The sequence below is a fragment of the Pleurodeles waltl genome, chromosome 6 (assembly GCF_031143425.1).
Source record: "Pleurodeles waltl isolate 20211129_DDA chromosome 6, aPleWal1.hap1.20221129, whole genome shotgun sequence".
Classification (NCBI taxonomy): domain Eukaryota; kingdom Metazoa; phylum Chordata; class Amphibia; order Caudata; family Salamandridae; genus Pleurodeles; species Pleurodeles waltl.
The window spans coordinates 1225511327-1225538209 of record NC_090445.1 but is presented as its reverse complement, the minus strand read 5'-3'; the positions used below and the strand labels follow the sequence as shown (position 1 = coordinate 1225538209).

At 44.7% G+C, this 26883-nt stretch overlaps 1 protein-coding gene across 3 annotated transcripts in view; it reads left to right on the top strand.

Moving 5' to 3' along the window:
• Positions 1-26883, top strand: part of GBF1 (golgi brefeldin A resistant guanine nucleotide exchange factor 1) — a 1570387-nt gene that overhangs the window by 201719 nt on the left and 1341785 nt on the right. For all 3 annotated transcript variants that reach the window (XM_069240539.1, XM_069240538.1, XM_069240540.1), the window contains one exon: positions 14764-14818. In XM_069240539.1, the coding sequence (XP_069096640.1) occupies positions 14764-14818 (55 nt within the window). The remainder of the gene's footprint in view (positions 1-14763; positions 14819-26883) is intronic.

The following is a 26883-nucleotide window of genomic DNA, read 5'->3' as shown; positions in this document are numbered from 1 at the left end:
TTGCAGTATCCTCATCCGCAGCACTGTTTGCAGATGTGCTGCTCTATGATATCTGTATGGCATCTACATGGAAAAGCTGCCATACATTTACCAGACATTACTGCCTGGATGCATTGTCTCAAGGAGTAGTAGCGGTGGGCCAGGCAGTCCTTAGAAATCTTTTCCAGTGAAGGAGAGCTATATCTCTCATACCACCATCCTAAATTCAGATCTGCACATTGTCTATTAAAAAAGAAAAAAGTAAGACTTAGGTGCAGTGTAAGTTCTTATCTCACAACCATTCTAATACCTAATGCTTAGAACTTTAAGATAGACATGTCTAAATAAATATATGTGATGATTATATATGTGGAGCAGGGATACATGTTCTACAATGTGCATCAATGCGGCTTACTACTCTCATTCAAGCATGTGAATCTATTAAAGTTCCAATACTGGAGTAGGAAAATTAGTTACTTACCTGTAACTAAGTTCTCCAGTTTTGGAATCTTTCATAGATTCACATGTGACCTGCCCACCTCCCAGGAGAAGCTCACCTTCACCTCTTATTACTGTTATATCCTCTACGCACTTGTGCTTAGAAAATGTGAGGGACTGGAGCTTCTCTCAGAAAGGTTCTAAAACGTGGTTCTGCCTGTTTGGTGGACTCTTAAGTTTGGTCATTTTTCTTCAACTGACTCTGATAGAGTGCTAAACTGAGAGGCCTAAGGGCCTTTAGGTTTAACCTATGTTAGTACTACCTTAAAGGTACCGGGGACTCCCATCTTGACGACTGGGAAAGATTCAAGCATGTGAATCTATGAACAATTCCTATACTGGAGAACTATAGTTATAGGTAAGTAACTAATTTAAATTTCCTTCTAGGGGTAGTCTAACACTAAATCCTTTACTGTCCTACCCTCCGTCGTGTTTTATGACTAGTTATTCGATAATTCCTGTTAACAAAGTTCCCAGTAACAAGGTTGCTTTAAAGACGTGTAAAAAGAGATTGGAAGCTGACATCCGTGCACTTACAAGGGTGTTTTATGGCTCAAATTAAGTCACAGGAATGCTGCTTCCAGCACCAATGTGGAGCTGGTGCTCCCTGTCGGCATGGAGACATATTGAAAAGTCAAACTGAATCTGGAAACGTCTGCTATATTCTAGGTAAAGAATCTGCAGGTAGATAGTTTATCCATCAGTACAATAGTTTCAAAAGGTAAGTAACTTTTTTTTTTTTGTTGTCTTGGTTGGGTTGGGTTGAGCTTCAGATATGTGCTGCACACCCAGGTCTGCGTGATGTACAAGCAGTGTTTGAGGGTTTGGCTGTCTGAAGCACAGGAGACTTGGAAGTAGAGTTGTATATCGCCAGCATATCGGTAAATCCTGATGTTATCTGTGAGTGGCTCTATGTGCAGGTCAAATATGACGGGGATCCTTTGTAACCTGGTGATGCCCACGTGAACAAGCTGGTGTTGATGTTTTTTTATTTATTTGAGTTCATTCAGTGTAGAGATCTAGACCATTTAGAGTAACAAAGATAACAATCATATATGATAAATATTATTTGTTAAAAAAAACGTAATAGCAATATAAAAAACAGTAATAATCAGGACAGTATAACAATAAAATCAACAGGACTAAGTATTTGATCGTAGATAAAAAGTACAATAAATAAGACATGGCTAAAAATGTTAAGAGAAAAAAGATAAAAGCTAGGATATAAAATTCTGTCTAACATACCAATGTGTGCAGTTATTTTCCCGTAAGACCTGGCCCTCGTCAATCCAAAAAACAAATAGAGTTCCCATTTAGATATAATGTACTTTAACAAGAAGCCTATCAGATTTCAGCTAAAAAAAAAAGGCTCTATAAGCTTATACAATCTCTATTGTTCATATAGAGGGCAACAAGTTCCTACTGATACTACTAGAAAATAACAGTTGAGACTCCTTCTGTCGACTAATGTCAGGATGGCTCACATGCCCTTTGATACAATAAGCCTACGCCGGATGTACCAGTCCTCCGATAAATATTTGGTAACTGTAATAGCTACCACGGAGGATGAGTCATATGTACAGATTCTGGTGGCGTTTGCTCTATCCTGTAATGACGTATTTTTGCAGAGGGGAATGATCCACCTCCCTCTGGGACTCTTATACAAAGGGCAGAAAAATAGTATATGCTCTATTGTTTCTTTGCAATTTTGGCAAGAGATACATCTATCATTTGAAACAATGTTAGATGACCAGTGAGCCGTAAAACCATTAATAGGCAGTGTACCATATCTTAGTTGGAGATATAAAGCACGGGCGTACGGAGGCATGGGAAGGTTCAAGAAGTTCTCAGCCCAGGGCTCGTGCTTGAATTGGAGAAATTCCATTGTTAGCCTGCCCGCCCCTTTTTGGTGCAAGGAGTCTTCATTAACTTTCTCCCAATATCTTTTTGTGACAAGTTTCCTTGCATTATCGGGGATTTGATCTGGATATTTCCAGTAGCAAGGAAAACCTATTTTGACCCAGGCAGATTTAATCTCCTTCAGCCATGGAATTTTCTCCAGTGCCTGGGGGGCGGCTATGAGCTCTCTTATAGCCAGCCTATATGGTTTGAGTTCAACAGATTTCCATAAACGAATCCAATGGGAGAGAGGCCTTAGGGCCGCTGTGGTTTTAATACTGTTTAAACCTAGGTCAAGCCTTAGAGGGGTGATTGGTGAGCCCATACCTAACCGGGCAATCTGTCTAAGGAAATAATTTTCCTTGGTTTGCAGAGTATCGAGGTTTTTGTGGGACCCCCAAAGTTCTGCTCCATAAAGGGCCGCTGCTCTGATTTGGACATTGTAAATCTCCGCAAGTATGTTCAAGGGGGGACTCAGAGCCTTTCTCGATCTACGGACAAGGGCCCCACCTCTCTGGCTTATAATGAGAGCCCCTTTGTCAATGGCTGCCTTCCATTTGCCTGTGGTCGATAGTCTGAAACCCAAATAGTCGAACTCTTCTACTTTCTCCAATGGAATCGAGTTCATAGCTATGCTAACGCACGATCGTTTCTTGGAGGTACTATATATCATAAGTTTTGTTTTCTTAATGTTTACGTCCAGACCATAGTCACTACAAAAAACACAGAATTGGTTGATCAGGTTTTGGATTCCCATTGGCGATTTGGATATCAAAATTGTATCATCTGCATATTTTTCCCAACCAATTTAGATGAATCATTTATACAGTTCTCTAAGTAGTGGATGCAATTATTGATATATAGCAAAAAAAGAGTGGGTGCCAGGACACATCCCTGTCTAACTCCTTTTTTAATAGCTACGGGGTCAGTCAACTCGCCCCCCTGGCCACATCTAATTTGAGCGAAAGTATTTTCATGCAGTTGAGCAATGAGTTTCAGGAGACCAGATGGCACTCCCATATTTGATAATGTTGACCACAGCAGGTTCCTGGGGATCAAATCAAATGCGGCTCTGAGGTCTATGAAGACCACATAGAGATTACCCCTCCCCAGGTCAACATTCTTCCCTTTTATTGACATGAATCTTAGGGCTTGGTCAACTGTACTCACTGCAGGTCTAAATCCTGCTTGTAGGTCAGAAAGAGCTTCAGACTCCATAATCCATTCCTCAAGATGGAGCAGAAGATGCTTTGCATAGATTTTTTGGGAGTTATCAAGGAGACTAATCGGACGATAATTGGCAGGGATATTCGGATTTCCTTTTTTAAAAATGGGTACTATTTCAGCCCCTTTCCAAGTGGGTGGAGCGGGGGCCCCTGCTGCAATTGCATTGCAGATAAGGTTAAGATATGGTGCCCATATATCTGATCTTGATTTGTATAGATCGCCTGGAATCTTATCTGGGCCAGGGGCCTTTCCCCATTTCAATGAGTCTATTGCTGCTCTTGTTTCGGTTAGAGAGAATGTGATCGGGGTGGTCTCTTGGTTTATTGAGGCATCAGGGGCCCACAGGGATGCTTCAGATGGCCCTTCGTATAGTTGCCCAAAGTGCTCTACCCATGATGCTGTAAGAATTGAGGAGCCAGGTGCGGCAGGGGAATTACTACAGTCATCAGTTATTAGTTTCCAGAACCTAGATGTGTTATTGGATTTAGCAGTCTCCAGAATAATAACCCATCTGGCCTCTTCCTAGCTTCTGCGTGCCTTAGAACATTCCTTCTTATAAACTTTTCTGGCTGTTCTTAACAGCCCAACATGGCCTTCTTTTATTGCTTCCAGGAGAGATAGTTGTGCTTCTCTGCAAGAATTATCAAACCAAGGAGCGCAGTGCTTTTTGTTAGGATTATTAAGAATCTTTTTTGTAAAAAGATGCTTTAAAGATTGAAACAAATCAGTGTGGGCTGCTAAGACTCTGTCACCCTCCCCATTCTCGTTTAGCCGGATCATACACTCCATCTGGTTGGCAAGCAGGTTGTAAATAGATGCCAGGTGTTTAGGGGAAGAAATAACAGATTCCCATTTTAGGTTGCGTCTGTTATTAGTTAGGGCCAGCTGGGAGGCATGGATCTTAGAGTAGGGCACATTAAACGAAGGAAAAAGTCCTCTGGTCGATCAGATCAACGGGTCATGATCGCTCTCAATTTGCTTTTGGACCCTCATATCGAACATGTGGCTCCACAGTCGGATGTCAAGAAATATATAATCAATACGACTGCTGAGCCCTCCGCGCCTAAAGGTAGCTTGCAAATTTACATCCGAGCGCGAGCGACCGTTGCAGGCTCGGTAGCCATGGGCTAGTGTGATGTCGGCCAGTAAGCGCGCAGATTTATTCAGCCTTGGTCTTTTGTTGGAGACTAGCTGAGGGATGCCCCAATGGGCATCCTCTTCTTTACATATTCCTTGGACTAGAGGATTAGGTTCGAAAGTGACATTAAAATCCCCTCCAATCAAAACAAAGAAGGAGGGATTGTTTTTAAGAAAACTGTCCAAAATGGACAGGACATCAGAATCAGGGTGGGAGCTCACATTCCTGTTATAGATATTAATTAAAAGTAAAGGTCTCTCTTCAGAAATCATTATTAATAGGACTTGCAAGTGAGGGCAACCCGTATCTATTTCTTCTATCTTGCACCTAAGAGAAGTATTGATCCACACAAGCAGCCCTCCCGATGGTCTCCCAGAAGATGACTTGCGTGCTGGAACCCAATAGCTTTTAAAGCCTAGTCTATATTTGGGTTCTAATGCCCACGTTTCTTGGAAGAGGCAGATCAGGTGATCATCAATAAGATTGCCCCATCCTGGGCTTTGTAATTTGCTGTTTTTATGGACCCTGCTTTATTCTGAGGCTATTTCCTACAGGGGGAGGAACTGCTAGGAACCATGCTATTTCCCTCAGGTATATTAGGACCAGTGGCTTTCTCGCTATGTGCCTTGTAAACCTCGCTGGATGTGACCCCGGCTAGATTTAAATTTGGTAGGTTGGCCATACGGGTGGACCCCAGAATATGTGGAACAGTTGACAGGTACGGAATACATTCCTCGCTGGCTTGGCTCGTGGTGCTTGTGGGTGATCCCTGATTAACAGGATCTGCCAAGGTCGAAGGGGCAACAGAGTTAGAGATGCTGAGGGCAGTAGGGTGAATGTCCTCAGCCTCACCATTGCTCGGAGCCTCTTCCGAAAGGTCATCTCCTAGTCAGTCTGTCTCAGAAAGAGATGACGAAGGGCATCTAGGGCCAAGTGCAGGGATAGACTGTGTGTGGATAGCCGGGGGAGCCCCGTATAACGTTGGCAGTTGTCTACTCCAAGCTGGCATGGGAGGTGGATAAAACACTTGTAACCTGCAAAGGGAGGCTTTCAGTTATAGGATAAGGTCTATTGGCGTTTAAAAAGAGCTGTTGGACAAGGTCAGGAGAATTGAAGTTGATAACTATGCAGTCCCCTGAACCAATCTTCGCTAGGGAACCCACCCACCCTACCCTTCTCACCATCAGTATTGAGGGTGTCATGGAAAAAGCAAACCCCGCATTCGCGTGCAACCAATGGATGACCTTGTTTTTAAGTTCGGTAAAAGATTCAGCGGAATGAGGTTTGAGTTCAGGAACATTCGATATAATGAGCACATAATGACATGATTCTGGTGGTAAATAGAGCACTTTTGGATCTGGCAGACCCCTGATCTTGTCACTCTTCTGGTGTTCTGTTTGCGGGTGCTCCCAAGTGGGGTTGCTATCTCCCGGATTAGTTACTGAGTTATTCCATGGGGCGGTTCCTTTTGAAAGGGGAACTGAGACCATATGGGGCTTATTCATTAAAATACTAGCTGTTTTGACGGAGCTGGGCCAATCTTGGTTTAAAGAGGAAAAAGTGATTTTGGGTATTTGGCCAGTGGGTCTGTTGGCAGTGATGAGGTCATGGTTGGCAAGGGGATGGGATTGAATTTCTACGGGTGGAGCAATTTTTGGTGGCTGGCTATTAATAAGGCTTTCCAATTTGTCCTCAATTGATTGGAGGCGGGTTAAAATAGGAAGAAATAGTTTTGAAAGCTCATCTCTTATGAAATCCCTGGTGTACTCATTTGCATGGCACTTGTTTGTGTTGTGTAAGGGGATTAATACCGTATCCTTATTAGAAGATTGGGCCAAGTTAGAGGGGCTCAAAGTCCTGGATCGTTTGTTTTTAAAAGCGGGTTCCCTTTGTTTCCTTTTTCCTTTGGTATTAGAATCTGCTAAGGTGAGGGGGCCTTCATTTGAGGGACTCTGAGCCAGCAGAATTGGTGCAGCACGGGTGGTAATTACAATTGGGGTTTCATCCTGATTCTCCTGGGAGATTGTAGAGGGGGAGGGGAAAGGGGTAGTCAGTACAGACTGTAATTCTGTTCGCGGGGGGGCTGTGGGGCTGAGCTATCATGAACTAGGCTGTTGGTTGAAGAAGGGGGGGCAGCTAAGCGTCGCTGCACTAACTATTTCTTTTTCAAGTTCCCCAACAGCCTTTTGCAGAAAACCATCTAAGGTTCTGTTAGAGTGCTGCTTTCCTTCCAACCCACCCCCACGTCGTCGGCCCATTATTCTTTAAATCAGGGGCCTTTAGTGAGCCCCCGGCTTATAGGGGTGTGTAGGCCTTTGGGACCCAGCCTCTGACACTATAGTGTGATTAATAAGCTTCTCAGACCCTACTGTTCACAAATCCCAAAGACAAGACCACAGTGAGATGCCCAAAGCGTATATATATAGCATGGCCCAACCACTTATCGGGCGCAGACAGGCGCAAAGCGGGTAATGAATTTTGGGCTCCTGCCCTTGGGAGAAGAAGAATGGTGCCGCCTCCTTCCGCCCTCCAAGAAACGTAATTCAATAAGCAGTTATATGATGAACTGAGGTAAATTCAACTGAGTACACAGAAAAACCTGCAAGTATCCGGTTTAGGTTGATAGTTTTCCACGTGCTTGATGGGGCCTGGGGCTCTATGGGAGGGCTGCCCACGCACCGAGCACAGGAACTTAAGATCTCCTTCAGGCAGCCATGGACAAGTTTGCTGTCTGGTCCATGTCTTTGGGTAGATGTCAGGGGGGTGGCCCTGCCCTGCCTCTTCCTGGCAATGACGGGCAAGGACGGGCCCGCCCTTGGCCCGGGCGCCGCCCGCGCGCGTCCTGCGACGGCGGGAGCGCGAAGTTATTTTAAAGGGCTCCTGCCCCGTGACACACCTCCCAGCAGCAGACAGCGCTTCCCGCGACGGCGGGAGCACGAAGTTATTTTAAAGGGCTCCTGCCCCGTGACACACCTCCCAGCAGCAGACAGCGCTTTGGTGTTGATGTTGGAAAGGTAGGGGGAGAACTTCTAAAGCACATTGCTGTTGAATTTCAATTAAGGTTCCAGGATGAATGTAAAGGTGGGATGGTCGACTGTGTGAAAGGCAGCTGAGTGGTCCAACAATATTAGGAGGCAGGGATCCTCTCTCTCCTTGGTCAAGAGGGTGTTGTCTAATATGCAAAAGTAGCATTCTTTGTGCTGCAGTGTGATCTAAAGCAAGACTGGTAGGAGGTAGTAGATGGTTAGCATTAATGTGATCTTGGAATTAACATAAACTGCTTTTCAATTAGCTAATAGTAAATGAAAGGAGGGTGATGGGCCTGTTTTTGTTGAGGCCACCAGGGACCAGCAACGGTTTGATTAGGAGTAGGAGGATCTAACCTGTCTTGAGAGCTTCTGGGAATATGTCTCAACAGAGAGGCATTGAAGGTAGTAAGTAGGGCTAAGAGAGTGTTCTCAATAGAGTTTAGATGAAGAATGAGAAAGAGACATCATCTTTATATTAGGTGGCTTTCAGTATGTCAGTGAAATGTATGAGAGATCTTGCTTTGAAGGCTGACCATTTTTGGGTTCCATAGAGACGAAGCAGACTTGGTGTTGTCAAAGTGCTTGTGGGGTCTTCAGTGAAAAAAATACTGAAGAATAATTTGATAGCATTGCACTTTTCTGAGATGTGAGGAAAAAGTAGGTCCAGCACGGGGTTGATGTAGCGCTTGATTGTCTGGAACAGCATTGTGCTTCTATTGGCGGCTTCACTGATGGTGTTGCTAGAGTACTTTGCTTTGGCTCATTTGCTGAACTGTCTACGAGTTGAGTGGAGGGACTTAAGAAAAATACATCATCTGGAGTTCTTATTGTCTTCCGTATCATTTCCTGTCTTTGAAAGATTTTTACTGTTGCTAGCAAGACCTTTAGAGTACCAGGATCCTGTAGGCTTTGGCTTGCAGTAGTGCAGTGGTTCCCAACCTTTTGACACCTGAGGACCCCCACTGAATCACAACTGGAAGCCAGTTACTCCCTAGCAATTTGTATTTGTAGGAAGATGGCTCTGTATGTACTATTTCAAAGTAAGAGATCGTGTGCACAGAGTCCAGGGGTTCCCCTTAGAGGTAAGATAGTGGCACAGGGGCACCCGGGCGCAGTGTGCAAAGCAGGCTTTGGGTTTTTTATTAGAATCAATGGAGGGACCCGGTGGTCACTCTAGCGGTGCAAGCAGGGCACGGGGGGTTCTCGGGCCAGCCACAGACTGGGCTAGGCAGAGGGATCACCTGGGGGTCACTCCTGCACTGAAGTTCGGTTCCTTCTGGTTCTGGGGACTGCAGTTCCAGGCCTTGGGTTCCTTGTTACAGGCAGTCGTGGTCAGGGGGAGCCTCTGGATTCTCTCTGCATGCGTCACTGTGGGGCCCAGGGGGGGTCGTCTTGGGCTACTCACGAGGTCGCAATTGCCTGGGAGTCCTCCCTGTAGTGTTGGTTCTCTGGAGCTCGAGCCGGGGGTGTGGGATGCAGAGGGTGAAGTCTCACGCTTCTGGCGGAAACAGTGAGTTCTTTAAAAGTTGATAGAAAGTTGCAATAATGTTACTGTAGGTGAACAGTGCCGATGTTCTCAGGAGTTTCTTGGTCCTTAGGATTTCAGGGCAGTCCTCTGAAGCTTCAGAGGTCGCTGGTCCCTGTCGGATGCGTCACTGTTGCAGTTTTCTTCGAGTCAGGGGACAGACCGGTAGGGCTGGGGCCAAAGTAGTTGTCGTCTCCGTAGTCTCTGCAGGGCTTTCAGGTCAGCAGTCCTTCTTCTTGTTTCAGATTGCAGGAATCTGATTTCCTGGGTTCTGGGTGCCCCTAAATACTAGATTTAGGGGTGTGTTTAGGTCAGGAGGGCAGTAGCCAATGGCTACTGTCCTGGAGGGTGGCTACACTCTCTTTGTGCCTCCTCACTGAGGGGAGGGGGGCACATCCCTAATCCTATTGGGGGAATCCTCCAAACTCAAGATGGAGGATTTCTAAAGGCAGGGGTCACCTCAGCTCAGGACACCTTAGGGGCTGTCTTGACTGGTGGGTGACTCCTCCTTGTTTTTCTTATTATCTCCTGCAACCTTGCTGCCAAAAGTGGGGGCAGTGGCCGTAGGGGCGGTCATCTCCACTAGCTGGGATGCCCTGGGGTGCTGTAACAAAAGGCATGAGCCTTTGAGGCTCACCGCAAGTTGTTATAGTTCCTGCAGGGGGAGGTGAGAAGCACCTCCACCCAGTACAGGCTTTGTTCCTGGCCACAGAGTGACAAAGGCACTCTCCCCATATGGCCAGAAACTCGTCTGGTTGTGGCAGGCTGGCAGAAACTGGTCAGCCTAGCACTGGGAGTCGGACTGATATTCAGGGGGCATCTCTAAGATGCCCTCTTGGTGTATTTTACAGTAAATCCCACACTGGCATCAGTGTGCATTTATTGTGCTGAGAAGTTTGATACCAAACTTCCCAGATTTCAGTGTAGCCATCATGGAACTTTGGAGTTCGTGTTTGACAAACTCAGATCGTATACTCTTATGGCTACACTGCACTTACAATGTCTAAGGTTTTGCTTAGACACTGTAGGGGCATAGTGCTCATGCACCTATGCCCTCACCTGTGGTATAGTACACCCTGCCTTAGGGCTGTAAGGCCTACTAGAGGGGTGACTTACCTATTCCACAAGCAGTGTGAGATTGGCATGGCACTCTGAGGGGAGTGCCATGTCTACTTAGTCATTTTCTCCCCACCAGCACACACAAGCTGTGAGGCAGTGTGCATGTGCTGAGTGAGGGGTCCCTAGGGTGGCATAATACATGCTGCAGCCCTTAGAGACCTTCCCTGGCATCAGGGCCCTTGGTACCAGGGGTACCATTTACAAGGGACTTATCTAAGTGCCAGGGCTGTGCCAATTGTGGAAGCAAAGGTACAGTTTAGGGAAAGAAGACTGGTGCTGGGGCCTGGTTAGCAGGGTCCCAGCACACTTTCAATCATAACTGGCATCAGCAAAATGCAAAAAGTCAGGAGGTAACCATGCCAAGGAGGCATTTCCTTACAGTATTATTTACATTTCAAACATTAAAACAGTAAATCGCAAAAAATACACATACTAATACACACCAAACAAATACTCAACTTACTAAAGATATAATTATTTTATATTGAAAAAATATGCAAACATTTTAATGGGAAGTTTGGCACTGCATCTCAGCGGATAACTTCTCACTGTTTGCTTTTATTTAGGAAAACTGAATTCTGAGGTCAGGTTCTACATTTCCCAAGTGATTTCTGTTTCTATTTTTTAGGTACGTAAGATTTGAGTAAGCTTTTTCACATAAATATGTGGTGGGGAAGGGAAGTAAAACCATGAGGGCCTCTTATCTCTCCACAGCCTCTCTGTCGCCTGAAATTAATTTGTCTTGTTTATAGCACCTCTCATACCAGTTTAGGTTGTCAGAGCACTTTACAGGGCACTACAAGGCATCGGATTCAGATGTCATTAACACTGGTAGGCATTTTCCAAGAGTGCTTGGTTTGGTCTGGATAAGCACAGACTCTGGATTCAGAACATAACACAGTAGTTAGCAATGACTTAAATGATAAGAATATATTACTACGCAAGCAAATCTTTTTGAGCAGCATAAGGGTAATGAAAGACTAGGAAAAAAACATAACTTTTTAATTTGTGGCATACAGTTTGCATGCAGCTCTTCGATTGCAGTTCATGGCTCACTGTGCTAGATTACAATTGTAACTTATGAACTGCAAAGTAACAAAATCTCTGACAAAAGCAGTAACCCACTGTGCTATGCACATAAAATACTGTTCTCTGCAGAAGGCATTTTAACCTTATGCACTACCTTAGATGAGTCAAAACTGCCACTAGTCAAAACTCCCATCTCTCGCTAGCAAGTGCATTTACCAGATTTATCTTGATGCTTTTATTTTTGCCCTAAAGCTGCTGGATGTACGAGGAACTTTGCAGTGCTTTTAAAACTGCTGCACAAAGGAAGTAATAAATATAAAAGTGCACGTTTCTGTTGAGAGGCCGCAACTGGAGAAGTACCTTCCTGCTGGCCAGGCCTGTGGTCCCCTCGGAATGTCACAGTCCCCTGGGGGGCCGTGGAACACATGTTGGGAACTGCTGCACTAGTGTGTTGTAATTGGGGCATGAATATTCCAAAAAGTGTTGATGTTGTGAAGGGTGTTAGTGTTGTTGTTGAGTTGATAAGATAAGTTGATAAGATGAGCGGTGAGATTGTGCATTAGGTTGACTATGGAGAAGTCTTTGAAGGAACTGAAGGTTTGATGTTCTTTTTTTTGTCCAATACCTTGATTTCTTGGTAGGACACTGAGCATGGAGACTTGGATGGCAAAGTGGTTGGTCCAGTCTAGGGTAGCTTCCATTGGATTGTTGGTGATGTTGAGAAGATAACGTTGAAAATGTGACCTTTGGAGTGTGTTGGTTGTGTGAAGTGCTGTACAATTTGAAGTGTCCATGAGGTTAAAGAAGATTTAAAAACATTTTTTTTTTTTTTTGAGCTTGTGGTATTGGGGAAGATGACGTCAACCAAAAGGGTGCTATTGGGATGTGATATGGGTGAGCTGGTGAAGAGATCTGAGAATTCATCAGTGAAGTCCTTGTTCTTTCTAAGAGGTCTGTAGATTAGATGGAAAGTGTCAGTCTGACTTGCAGACAGTTGTGGGAAATGGCATTTCAGCTAAGTGTGCAAGCGGACTTAAAGTATTACAGCAATGCCTCCTTCCTTTTTATGTTCACAACACATGATAGCGCCTCTGTGAAGAAGGAAGTCTATGGTGTGCAAGGATGTGGAGGTAAACCATGTTTTTTGTGATGAAAAAGGCATCAATAGGTGAAGAGGTATGTAATATCTGGTGCATTAATAGTTGATAAAGTCTGTCTGGTGCATGAAGTTCTTCAGAATGAGCGTTAATGAGCATGAGGTGGAATGTGCATTCTGCAGCTTGGGAGTGTGTGATAGTCATAGTTGCAAAGATTTTGCTTTACTTATGTGTCACATTTCCATACTCTTAGTGTGTTTGTGTAACATTTCAGCACCTTATCTGTAACAGTGACCTACTAACCCAAGTAGAATAACATCCACATAAAGCATTACATTTCAGAAATAATTCACTTTGTGCAATTCATCAGTCTTGTAATAGTCTTAGATATTACCATACACTACTGACCAGACAGTATGAGGTTCACAGATGAACCACAATCTCTTTGAACCAACTCAAGTACAGCATTTGAATCACACAACAAAACAAAAGCAAAAGGCTTGTGCACAAATTACCTCCACTATGAACTGTGCAATTGTATACGGACTAAGAGGCAAAAGAGAATAAAAATCATATTCTAAACACCATATATGTGGCACCTTGCAACACACAACTGGTAAATAGTGGACATTGTAATTGCAAGCACTACATACCGTATTCCAGTCCCTTTCAAAACACACTCAACACACATTTAATAGCAAGCAAAAAGGCATATACCAAAAGAGTAACAGAGTAACATGCTTCTCCAGAGATAAGTGCTACATAGTGGGGCACAAAGCGTACAGCAGACATAACAGCTCAAGGAAAGTGCTGCCCTGAAGATCATTCTCCGTAACTTAAACACACATTCTAGAGAAAATGGTAAGTGACACAAATTTAGGAAAATAAAGTAAACAAGCATAACCTTGTAGTATTTAACATAAATCATAATAGGGTTCTCAAAGATAGTGATCAAATGATACCTCTCTTTATTAGAAAAAGGCTTTAAAGCACATGGATCATGTGCACAGAGGCAGCTTATTGACCTTTCAGAAATTTGCTGTAAAAAGAAGACACTGTTTTTCATTGTTAACTCAAAAAGTTAAATGGTCAACAGCAGCTCTGAATTGGCAGGGGAGAAAGATACTGCTCAGGGGTGGGTAGTGAAGGTAGGCCCAGAGACACAAAAAAGTTAATCAATCAGCTGCCCACACTGCGTACAGCCAACCCCAACCTCCTAAAGTGTTAGTTTGATGTTAGAAGTGCAGCTGGCGCCACCTCCTACAGCCCCTTTGAGTCGATGGTGGTCTAATCATATCTGACAGTGTTGTCACAAAAAGCCCTAAACGTGCTGTATCCAAGACAACCTCATCAGTGCTCGAACCCCAGGCTGACAGTCACTATACTGCAATTAGACAACTTGTGCCGGCGCAGCACCTCTAGTATTCTAGCAGATACTGAGGATCTCTTTTTGCTTGACATTGCATTTCAGTGCAGGGATTCAGAAACGCGCACTGAAATGAGTTGTAACCCGTTATGTGGTACTGGGCAGGGTAGTTAGTGCGATCTGTATAAGGTTGGCTCTCTTTTGCATGACTAATATGTGAATGCTTGGGTTCTCTAGATATAGGTATGATTGTAAGGATTGACAGTCTGTGGTGCTCAGTGAGGCACATTCCTATATTGTATCTTGCAAGTTTCAGTGGAATAAGTTCTGTCATAAGGCCCTTCCTGGCCCTAACAAGCCCAATTAATGAAGAGATGATTGAAGTAGTGATAAGGAAAAGGGGATTTAACTTCTTGTGCAGATGAATGACAGTAAATCAAGTCTTCTTGTGGTTTGATCAGTGCTCCTGTGCCCGAGAAAAGCATTGTAACTATTTTTGAACACATTATCATCTTGCTAGCATAGGGATTGTTGTTTGTAAAATGTGATTTGTGATGTTATTTTACTTGCATGGTTGCACAAATAGCACTAGATCCTATGGCAGCCTTTTGCAGCTTCCATTAAATGTCCAGGAATATTAAACATCAATTGCAAGGGCTTAAGAGTAATATATTTTTTTTTAAAAAGGTATGGAGAGATTATAACATAGATTATAACATAGACGCTATTGTTCGAGAATGCCCATTTGCAGGGAACTGATGCATTCTTTGCTATTTCCTTCTGATATCTACTTCTATAGTTCTTGTATATTTTCACAAAATGTCCAGTTTATTATTCCATGCCTGTTTACCTTTCAGGTTAAGTCAGTTTAAAGAGGAGGCAAAAAGCTATATTGGGACTAACATTAAGAAGGTATGTATATAGCTTGTGATTTAATTGACTGAATATTTTTCAGTGAAAGTCCTTGCTTGAATTGTGTTTGTTTGTTTGCCTTTTGATGTTCTTCGTGGTCCATTAGTCTCCATTGACAACTTTATGGTTTACATTTCTTAGTCATTCATCAAAGTAGGACTTATTTCTACTGCACTATCTGTATTTTGCTTTACTTTTATAAAATGTGTCCCTACTCTACCATGTTTTCTAATGCAACCTTTTAAGGCCAGTGGTTTGTACTCCTTGCAGATCAACAGATGTTTATTCAAGCCAAGTGCACAAGACACTTACAATCTTGTGTAGGTAATTTGCAATTAATCATAACATTCATGTTCCTTTATTGCCTGCATGACCTTCCTGGTTGTTTTCGGCTCTGGCTTTCTTGCATCTACTTTCATAACATATTACTTTTTATTAGTTGATGACCCTTCTTAACTGTACACATGGCATGTTTCGCTCAGTGTGACATGTACACACACATCGTCCACCCAAACACGTTGGATTGGATCATTAATCCCAAGCACCACCATCCAAGAACTCTGTAGTAGTAAGTAGAACTTACTCTCCACACTACACACGTTTTCTGGGAAGTTGCAAGCCCTGTTCCATCTAGTACTTGTAACCTACATGATAGTGTATATTGATACACACAAAATAGCAGGCAACAAATGAGAAAATTGTCACTATTAAGAGTCATTGTAATTGATAAACAGTTTACTTTATAAATGAAGCAGAAAATACCACAGCATGCAGTTTAGGATTGTGAGTGTTCGTAACAGTGTATTGGCTTAACTCCTTTGGAGCATCCCTCAAATGGAGGACCATCTTAAGACTGTCTTCACTATTCTGAGAGCCTCTCTCCATTATTCCATGTTTTTTGGTATAACCTTATAAATCTCCAGATGTCTGGGCAGAAAATTGATTGCCAAATCATTGTCATTGTTTGAACAAAAAACGAATCTGAGACGCAAGGCAGTAATCCTTTTTTATCTTATGTTGGTGAACAAATGATTTAAGTGCCTGGGCACAGGATAAGTGATAAATTTAAACACTCTTTATGGTAACCGCGACCTTACTTAGAACAGGAGATGGTCGCTCCTTTCTAAACAAGGTTTTTAACATATCAGTTTACTTTCAACCATTTTTCTATAAAATATTGGCTACAGTACACGTAAAAATATAGATGGATTCCCCAGGTAGCAAGAGAGCAATAGGGCCATATTGAAATCAGGAAAGACCTTGTATTCGACAAGTTTGAAAAAAGTCCCACATACTCACAGTGAGTGCATATTAGGCCTAGCCTTCACCAGCAACCAACAAATAACAGCGAAATACTGGGGGATCCGTGGCTTTGTGAACACTGGCGACTCTAATTGGGAAGATCTGGATACCACACTCCTGCATCTGTGCTGCAATACACACCTCAGGACCTTTGCTGGCATCAGAGTGGAGAGGTTTTGGCCTTGGCTAGAACTGGTGAAGAGTGCTGTACCCTGCACTCTGAGCCCAGGCTGTGTGTGGACAGTGAATGAGGGCAATAGGTGAGGCGGCAGATCCATATCTCCCTCTCTGTAAAAGACAAATAACTACCCAGGGTTTTTGGAAGGCAGCATAGTTGTGGGGGACTGCCATGATGTCTGTGCTCTTATGTAAGGGGGGCAGAGAACTGTCTAATTTGAGGGCTGAGAAAACAAACCATCCTGGGTGAGATGATGTTTGCAAACTTTTGGAACTTCTGCTAACACTGACGTGGCTCTGGGCATAGGATGTTCTATGTTACACATGGCTACCACACCGAATGAGCAACAATGTGACATCAGTGTTGGGAGGACTGGTCACACTTGGGACCCTCAGCCTTACCGGACAATCCTGGGCTGGATCAGTTCCCTTGGTTTCCTACACTGGCCCTTTCAGGCACTGTTGAAAAGGGGATTCATTCTGTGTATCAGAAGGGAACCAATACTCTATTCTAAGGCAGATTGGTGCAAGAGCTGTGGCAACAAAAGGAAAGCAGTAGGTAACAACAGTATATTCCTCAAACTGACTTTTAAACCTGATCAGCTGCGGACTTCATTGAAATGCTGCCCTTCAGGTGTGAAGACCTAGAAAATAGATTCCGCAGAGACTGCATTCTAAGTCATAATGTAAAAGTCGGAAAGACCAGATAGTTTAGTCCATGTTACTGATATTGTTACCCAAATTCTACTCTGGGGGGGAAGAGAAAATGGTTAGTAAACCTGTTGTTGATGCAATCAGTGAATGGTGAGCTACAGATGGGCATTTCCATGTGGTCTTGTATTTGAAATTGACCTTTCCCTTCATTATTAAACTGAGGTTGATTTTTCTTCTGTATTGTTTTCGTTCGCGTATCATCCATCATCGACACCTCGGTAGATACAGATCTCTCCTTGCCCTTCGGGGCACCCGCTCCCAACTTGGGCCTGGTTGGCCTGACCAAAAGTATCATCGAAGCCTCATGGACCAGACCCCGTTTAGATTCTGTCCTCGGTGCCACGCCAAGTATCCCTACACGGATCAGCATCTGGTTTGGAACCTGTGTTTATCTCCGGATCATCGAGAGGATACCTGCGAAGCCTGTAGATCCTTCCGCTCGAAAAAAAAACTCTACGAGACCGAAGAGCACGAAGGTTAGAAATGGCATCGAGAAGCACTGAACGCCTCGACGCGAAAGAGGAGGAGATGATCCACACTGCAGTCTCTGTTCGGGGGTCTGACTCCGAGCATGAGTCAGACGACAGACCAATAACAGCGGGCCAGCACGTGAGTATGTCTGCCCCGACCCAGTCCAAGCCCAAACACAAGGCCTCTGGGATGCCACTGCCAAAAGGCCATGGCGCCACCCGTAAAATAACTACTGGTGACCAAGCATCATCTTCGGCACAGAGAAAGGCAACACCACCGAAGCCTTCGGACTGGAGCCGAAGCACAGGCCCCGAATGCTCAAGCACCGACCCATCGAGTCGAAGCCCTGAAAATCCCTCTCTGAGCCAAGGCCAACGTCTACTTCAGGCCTTTCGATCCTGAGGAAACCGTCTTCGGAGCCTAAAAGACACACACATACAGAGGAGCATGGACTTTCCAAGCAATTGAAAGAAATGCATAGATTTGCGGAAGAACTTACGCAAATGGAGGAATTTTACGAAAAACAGGCCAGAATCCAAATTCATAAAGACACTGGCAAGGGCTGGGGCCAAGTCAGTTGTCGTGTCTGCGGGACTTTCAGGTCAGCAGTCCTCCTTGTTGTTGTAGGTTGCAGGAATCCGATTTCGTAGGTTCAGGGTCGCCCCTAAATACTAAATTCAGGGGTGTGTTTAGGTCTGGGGGGCAGTAGCCAATGGCTACTCCCTGAGGAGTGGGGGGCGCATCTCTATTCCTATTGGGGGAATCCTCCAAACTCAACATAGAGGATTTCTAAAAGCAGGGGTCACCTTAGCTCAGAGCACTTTAAGGGCTGTCCTGACTGGTAGGTGGTGACTCTTTGTTTTTCTCATTATCTCATCCAGCCTTGCTGCCGAAAGTGGAGGTAGTGGCCGGAGGGGCGGGCATCTCCACTAGCTGGGATGTTCTGGGATGCTGTAACAAAAGGCATGAGCCCTTGAGCCTCCACCCAGTACAGGCTTGTTCCTGGCCACAGAGTGACAAAGGCACCCTCCCTATGTGGCCAGAAACTCGTCTGGTTGTGGCAGGCTGGCAGATACTGGCCAGCTTAGCACTAGGAGTTGTCTGGTATTCGGGGGCAATTCTAAGAAGCCCTCTGGGTGTATTTTACAATAAATCCAACACTGGCATCAATGTGCATTTATTGTGCTGAGAAGTTTGATACCAAATTTCCCAGATTTCAGTGTAGCCATTATGGAACTCTGGAGTTCGTGTTAGACAAACTCCCAGACCATATACTCGTTATAGCTACCCTGCACTTACAATGTCTAAGGTTTTGCTTAGACACTGTAGGGGCATGGGGCTCATGCACTTATGCCCTCACTTGTGGTATAGTGCACCCTGCCTTAGGGCTGTAAGGCCTGCCAGAGGGGTGACTTACCTATGCCACAGGCAGTGTGAGGTTGGCATGGCACCCTGAGGGGAGTGCCATGTGGACTTAGTCTTTTTATCCCCACCAGCACACACAAGGTGTGAGGCAGTGTGCATGTGCTGAGTGAGGGGTCCCTAGGGTGGCATAAGACATGCTGCAGCCCTTAGTGACCTTTCCTGGCCACAGGTCCCTTGGTACGAGGGGTACCATTTACAAGGGACTTATCTGTGTGCCAGGGCTGTGCCAATTGTGGGAACAAGGTTTTAGGGAAAGAACACTGGTGCCTGGTTAGCAGGGTCCCAGCACACTTTCAATCATAACTGGCATCAACAAAAGGCAAAAAGGCAGGGGGTAACCTTGCCAAGGAAGGCATTTCCTTACACAGCTATACAAGGAACCTAATTTACACTTCATGTTTCCTTTTAGTGTACTTTAATCTGGTACTGTCTAAAATGGCAAGCCCTAAGCGCTGATCCAAGAGTACGTCTGTAAGCTGCTTTCTGCATTTACTCTTCAACAGTCCCATTGTGGAAAACAAACTTTTACAAACATACGTTGACCCAAACGTACCAATTACTTTCTGGGACACTGTAAAAAATAACAGGACCTTTATCAAAAGTCACAATTTTACAGAATTCTGCTTGTGTCCTTCTCATGCCAATAAGTTATATAACGTCAAGACTGTGTGCACTCGCCATCCAGGGATTTTCAGCCAGCCTGAACAGAGGAGTAAGGGCTCTGATTTGAAAAAACTGCCTTTTGATCTCCCAGAAACTTCCTGAAGACGCGTACCAAGTTTAACATTGACAGCATTTCTTGTGCATTTGTAAACTTCAGAGTCATTGCCAACAGTTTTGGGAAGTGGTTGAAGTCTGCATCATCCCATTGTTATTTTAATAGCACAAGCGTACTTTCAAATTAGTAAATATCATTCATTATTGTTTGACTTACAGCTTCAAATTGAGAGCATTAAAGTGAGTGAATAGATCTGAAAAAATTGAGCATTATAAGCCATTTCACTTTTTAGTTTTGGGAATGATTGACCTCTACTGTTTACAAAGTGTTCAATTTCTGGAAGGAAAGTGATGAACCATTCCAGAACTTTGTTTGCTTAGCCGTCGCATTTCAGTGTGCACCAAGAGATCTCTGTATTCAGCTTTGGAATCCAGCAGCCATTGCTTTAAAATAATCTATGTTTAATAGCTTTGACATGAATAAAATAAAGCATTTTCATTGCAAGTTTTAGGACGTTATTCAGTTCTCTGTGCTTTAATTTTACGCACAAAACGTCTTGATGAATAATGCAGTGGTAGTCTATCACAGTCTGTCTGATGAGCTTTTTTTATTTATTTTTTTAGCAGCGGTACTCATCCTCTGTCATGACCCTCCATGGTAGAAACCCTGTCTGTTGCGATACTGATAAGTGTTCGGTGTTATGTTTCAAAGTAGTTGCAGATGCTGTCCAGTATAGCTTCTCCAATTGTGTGCCGTTGCAATGGTAAAAGGCACAGGAGCCCTTTTTTTGGATGAAGTGATTGGTCCAAATACCTCACCAAACTAATAACTGGGCCATCTTGCTTATATCTGTGGACTCATCCATGGCGGTGCTGAAGAACGGTGACTCTCAGACTGCTTTCATCACCTGCTCCTGGACGTTTTCACCCATTGCCTCTGTTCTGCGTGCACATGTTGAATCCGATAGCTGTAATGTGCCAATTTCCTTTTAAATGCTGGCTATTATAATATAGATTCAAATAAAGTTTCAGCTGTTGAAAGGAAACCTTTCTTAACCAGCTCTGCCTCCATGAATGGCTTAGGCTTGACAAGCAATAAGGGATCTCCATTGGTAGTCATATGCATTGAATAGTTCTGCCCATGTGAAGGAATCCCAGAGCTCTTTGCCATAGAATATACTTTTGAGTATAGATGCTTGCTTTTCTTCAAGAAGGCCTGTAGAAGCACTTAGAATATATTATGCAGCCTAGAAGAACAGACTACAGTGTTGAAATTCTTCAGATTGTACTTACAAATGCGTAAAAGTACCTGTATATATGGATAATAATAATTTAAAGTCAATACTTTATAAAACAGCTTAAACCTGTTTCACAAACCCTTTTTGTAAAATTAGAAAGATGAAGGATGGCAAGACAGTGTAACGCTATAGGCTGCTATTATGTACGTTTTAAAACAGCGTCTTTGCCTTTAAGGACCCAGTGAATACCAGTGTCCCATCATGTCCTGCAGTTGCCTCAGTTCCTTTTTTTCTGGCTCCTGGTGACAGGATCTTGGAGCACTGAGCTTGGCCTTTTCTTATGTTTTTTGTTTGAAAGTCATCAGTGGAAGTTTCTGACAATAACTTATTTTGACGGTTTTCATCTCTTCCCTCAAATTTACTGCCATTTTCTGACTGGAAATTGTGGTATTTTGTCAAAATGCCATCACCTTGTGCGTCCCTTTCACTGGTGTATGTTCCTTCACCTGTGGAAGCTCCTCTCCCAAGATGTAGATTGCTTTCAAGAACGCGCTATTGTTCCCGCAACCACAGTCACCACAGATCCTGGCGTTTGTTGTCATGTACATCACCATCATAGTCCTTTATCTCGATCCAGATCTCGCACAAGATCTAGACATCTCTCAGGATTTACTTCCTCCACCACCGACACTGTCACACTCACCAGTACTTCGCTTCTCTTCGGTGCATGACATTACTACCTTCCAGGAGTTCCTAGTAAGAGGAGCTGCGCAGCTCAAGAGACAGATGTTTGTTCCTGCTCCTTCTATGTCATTTACATTTGAGATGCTTCGTCACTGCTCACTGTCAAGACCTCTCCTTCCTTTGGGGCCACGCCTCCTAGAGCCAATAATGGAGTTGTTTTTGACTCCGGTTTCAGCTACATTTTCCCCATCGAGGCTACAGAAAAAATATAGACCTCCTGAGCAGGATCCTCTCTTCCTTCGCTTCAACTCACCTCCGGAAGGCGGTTGGCCTAGAGAAACCAAAAGACCGAAGGTGGTCTTTCAAGCCTTACCAGCACCGTTTTTATCCTCAGAGGGTTCAAGCATCTCACTGGTATCAACGTTGCCAGCAACCTCAACAGCAACTACTCTACTAACAGCAGCAGCGAGAGCAGCCTAGAGGAAGATCCACCCAACAGTCTGTTGAAGGGGGTAAACCTGCAACAGGCTCCAAGCCATGAATTTTTCCTTCTCCCACTTCAGTTACCCACTGTGGCAAAAAATCAGACAATGCCTGGGGTATTGAATATTGTTTGAAATGGGTATTGTCTCAGATTCACAAGTTCTCCACCGACCGTACCACCTAACCCCTCCAATCACCATCTGCAGATCTATGATCGTAAGTCAACATCCTGCTTCAAAAGCATGCAGTGAAGGCTGTTCCTCACAAACGGACAACAAATATTTATTCCAGATATCTTCTGATAAAGAAGAAAGGCAAGATCACATTCAGACCCATTCTTGACTTGAAACTGGCCAACAAATAGATTTGGCGAGAAAAGCTTTACATCAGATCTATCCCCCATTAAACCAGGAGATTAGTTCTGCTCCAAAGATCTTCAAGATGCTTATTTGTATGTGCCAAGAGACATTGCAAGTTCTTGAGGTTCATCGTGGGGTAGGATCATTATTAGTACCAAATACTTCCATTTGATCTCACGTCAGCACCCAGATCTTTCTCGAAGTGCCTACCCCTACCTATACGATTGTCTAATCAAGGCGTCCATTTCTCAGGAAGCCCATCTTTATTACAACTGGACATGCAACATCCTACAATGGTTAGGTCTTCATATCAACCACAAGAAGTCCGTGTCCACTCCTATTCAGACTTTGCATTATTTGGGGGCTTCAGTCAACACCATTCAGGCAAAAGTGTGTCCTTCAGAGGAGTATCAATCCATTCGAAGTGTCACTCTCTCATGAAAGTCTCTCATCCCATGGTGAGGTCAGTGTTACCTGTCCTCTGCTCGATGGCCTCATATCTTTATAGCTTCCTATCTTCGAATGCCCGGATACACATGTGTTCTCTCCAGGAATGTCTCGAGGATTAGTGGGACCAGATGACTGGAACTGGGATAACCGGATCATACTCAAACCCCCTCAGCACTCCCATGCAAAACAGTCTCTTTAAGTGTGGTGTTCTCCATCCAACCTACTTTGAGGGATGTCATTTCAACAGGTTCCCTCTCAGACCATAGTGACAGATGCACCCCATCTAGGGTGGAGAGCCCACATGAATCATCACCAAATTCAGGTCACATGGTTTGAGAGAGAGATCACGTTAATCTCCTTGAACTGCCACCTGCTTGTTCAATACGACCACCATGTTCTACCTCAACAAGCATGGGGGAATGATGTCCAGAACCCTATCCCACAATGCCCAAACAATTTGAAAGTGGCTCATAGCCAGAGACCTGATGATCATTGCAACTCGAGTTCAAGCTGTGCAAAATGTTCAGGCAGATGCCTTCAGCAGAGTTCTGCTAGAAAATCACGAATGGGTCCTTCATGACAATGTTGTGCAAATCATCTTCAGACTGTGGGGCGCTCCGTACATCGACTTGTTCGCTGCCGCAGAAGACAAAAAAATACCAAGGCTTCACCTTGAGATAGTTCCCACAAGGAACACTGGGGAATGCCCTATGGATTGACAGGTCCAGCAAATTGCTCTATGCCTTTCCGCCAACTCCCCTGATCCTATCAGTCCTCATCAGACTGTCTCACTCGAGAGCCAGGATGATCTTAATACCCCCAGAGTGGCCACATCAATGGTAGTTCACGGACCTTGTAGGAAAATGGCTCCCTGTTGCAGTTACCCCCCACTTTTTGCCTGATATTGATTCGGACTTGACTGAGAAGTGTGCTGGGACCCTGCTAACCAGGCCCCAGCACCAGTGTTATTTCACTAAAAATGTACCATTGTTTCCACAATTGGCACACAAATAAGTCCCTTGTAAAAGGTACCAGTGGTACCAAGGGCCCTGTGACCAGGGAAGGTCTCTAAGGGCTGCAGCATGTCTTATGCCACTATTAGGAACCCCTTCCCTAACACAAGCACACTGCCATTGCAGATTGTGTGAGTTGGTGGGAAGAAAAAGGCAAAGTCGACATGGCATCCCTCTCAGGGTGCCATGCACACAAAATACTGCCTGTGGCATAGGTAAGTCACCCCTCTAGCAGGCCTTGCAGCCCTAAGGCAGGGTGCACTATACCACAGGTGCTAAGTCCGTTGTAAGTACAGTTGTGGCCATATTAAGTATATGGTCTGGTAGTTTGTCAAAAACGAACTCCACAGCTCCATAATGGCTACACTGAATACTGAGAAGTTTGGTATCAAACTTCTCAGAATAATAAACCCACACTGATGCCAGTGTTGGATTTATTTTTTGAAAATGCACACAGAGAGCATCTTAGAGATGCCCCCTGTATTTTACCCAATCTTTCAGTGCAGGACTGACTGGTCTGTGCCAGCCTGCTGTTGAGAGACAAGTTTCTGACCCCCTGGGGTGAGAACCTTTGTGCTCTCTGAGGTCAGAAACAAAACCTGCACTGGGTGGAGATGCTTAACACCTCCCCCCTGCAGGAACTGTAACACCTAGCAGTGAGCCTCAAAGGCTCAAGCTTCATGGTACAATGCCCCAGGGCACTCCAGCTAGTGGAGATGCCCACCCCTTGGGCACAGCCCCCACTTTTGTTGGCAAGTCCAGGGGAGATAATGAGAAAAACAAGGAGTCACCACCCACCAGTCAGGACATGGAACTCACGAGCTAAAGTCTTGTACCCATAGGCTATGATTAACAAGTACCTATGCGTGATTACTTTTCCCCCATGTAGCCACTTTTGGCACTTTGTAAACTATACTGACAGTTATAATGTAAATTAAAGGTTTTTAGTGGACCACATACATTTATAAAGGTTGTTCATATGAATACTTTATATTTAAAAACGTTTTGGGCAATTTTTGGAAGACTATTTTTTATGAATATATTGTATTATCTTTATTTTTAATAGATATAATATGTTGATTGTATTAGTTGTATGGCTTACAGCTGAAATAAAGTAATTACTATATATATATATATATATATATATATATATATGTATATATGTTCGATGGCATGTGTAGCTGCAGATACACATGCTGTGCACATCCCGCCATCTAGTGTTGGGCTCGGAGTGTTACAAGTTGATTGTCTTCGAAGAAGTCTTTTCGAGTCACGAGATCGAGGGACTCCTCCCCTTTCGGCTCCATTGCGCATGGGCGTCGACTCCATCTTAGATTGTTTTCTTTCCGCCATCGGGTTCGGACGTGTTCCTCTTCGCTCCGTGTTTCGGTTCGGAAAGTTAGTTAAATCTCGGAAAATTAGACGGTATTGTTTGCGTTCGGTATCGGGTTAGTTACAACAGATCGACACCGAATTTTGAAGAGCTCCGGTGGCCCTTCGGGGTTTTCAATTCCCCGGCGGGGCCTGGTCGGCCCGACCTCGTGCGTCTTCAAGGCTAATGGAACGGACCCCATTCCGCTTCTGCCCCGAATGTCACAACAAGTATCCTTACACAGATCAGCATCTGGTCTGTAATTTGTGTTTGTCGCCCAAACACAAAGAGGATACCGGCGAGGCCTGTCGAGCGTTTCGGTCGAGAAAAACGCTAAGAGACTGAAGGGCAAGAAGACTACAAATGGCGTCGGCGCCGGCAGGACAACAACACTTGGAAGAAGAGGAAACCATCTCCATCGCGGATTCGGACTCGGACGAGGTCGATCCCGAACAGACGCTGAGAACCGTGAGTAAGACATCACTGCCCAAAACTCACAAAAAATTCACAAAAGCCCAGGGGATGCCACCGCCAACAGGCCATGGCTTAACCCGAAAAGTAGGTGACCGACCATCGGCACCGAAAAAGGGCATGCATGTGTCGAAGTCATCCGACTCCGGTCGAGATACCGGCACAGAACAGACTTGACCCCGAGACACCGGGTCAGAGCAATCTCTACACCAAGAGAGTGGCACCGAATGAGTCGGCATCAAGAGATCGGAACACCGAAAGGCAAGAAAGTGTCTTCGGATCCGAAAAAGACGGTAGAAAAGGCTTCGATACCGAAACATCCGGCCTCGGAGCCGAAACCAAGTTCCTACACCGAGGAACAGGGCCTGTCCTCACAGATGCAAGGACACAGATTTGGACAGGAGCTGGAGGCAGGGGAGCCAGATTACACCCAAAGGAGGCTCCACATTCAGAAGGACACAGGGAAAATCAGTACTCTCCCTCCAATCCGAATTAAAAGGAAACTTGCCTTCCAAGAGAAAGACAAGCAACCACAAGCAAAGGTGGCAAAACAAATAACTCTGCCACCATCACCACAACGCTCACCACAACCATCACCGGTAGCCACTCCACCAATGATGCAGTCTCCAACTCATACAGGAATGAGTCAGGATGATCCTGACGCATGGGATCTTTATGATGCGCCAGTGTCAGATAACAGTCCCGACTGTTATCCAGCGAGACCGTCACCACCTGAGGACAGTACTGCCTACACACAGGTGGTGTCAAGAGCAGCTGTGTTTCACAATGTCACCCTGCACGCAGAACCAATAGAAGATGACTTTCTGTTTAATACACTGTCGTCCACACATAGCCAGTACCAGAGTCTCCCTATGTTACCGGGAATGCTAAAACACTCCAAACAAGTGTTTCAGGAGCCTGTGAAAGGCAGGGCCATTACTCCAAGGGTGGAGAAAAAGTACAAAGCGCCACCAACAGACCCTGTGTACATCACGCAGCAATTAACACCAGACTCAGTGGTAGTAGGGGCAGCTCGCAAAAGGGCGAACTCACACACCTCGGGAGATGCACCACCACCAGACAAGGAAAGTCGCAAGTTCGACGCAGCCGGGAAAAGGGTCGCGGCACAGGCAGCCAACCAATGGCGAATTGGCAACTCACAGGCCTTGCTGGCGAGATATGATAGGGC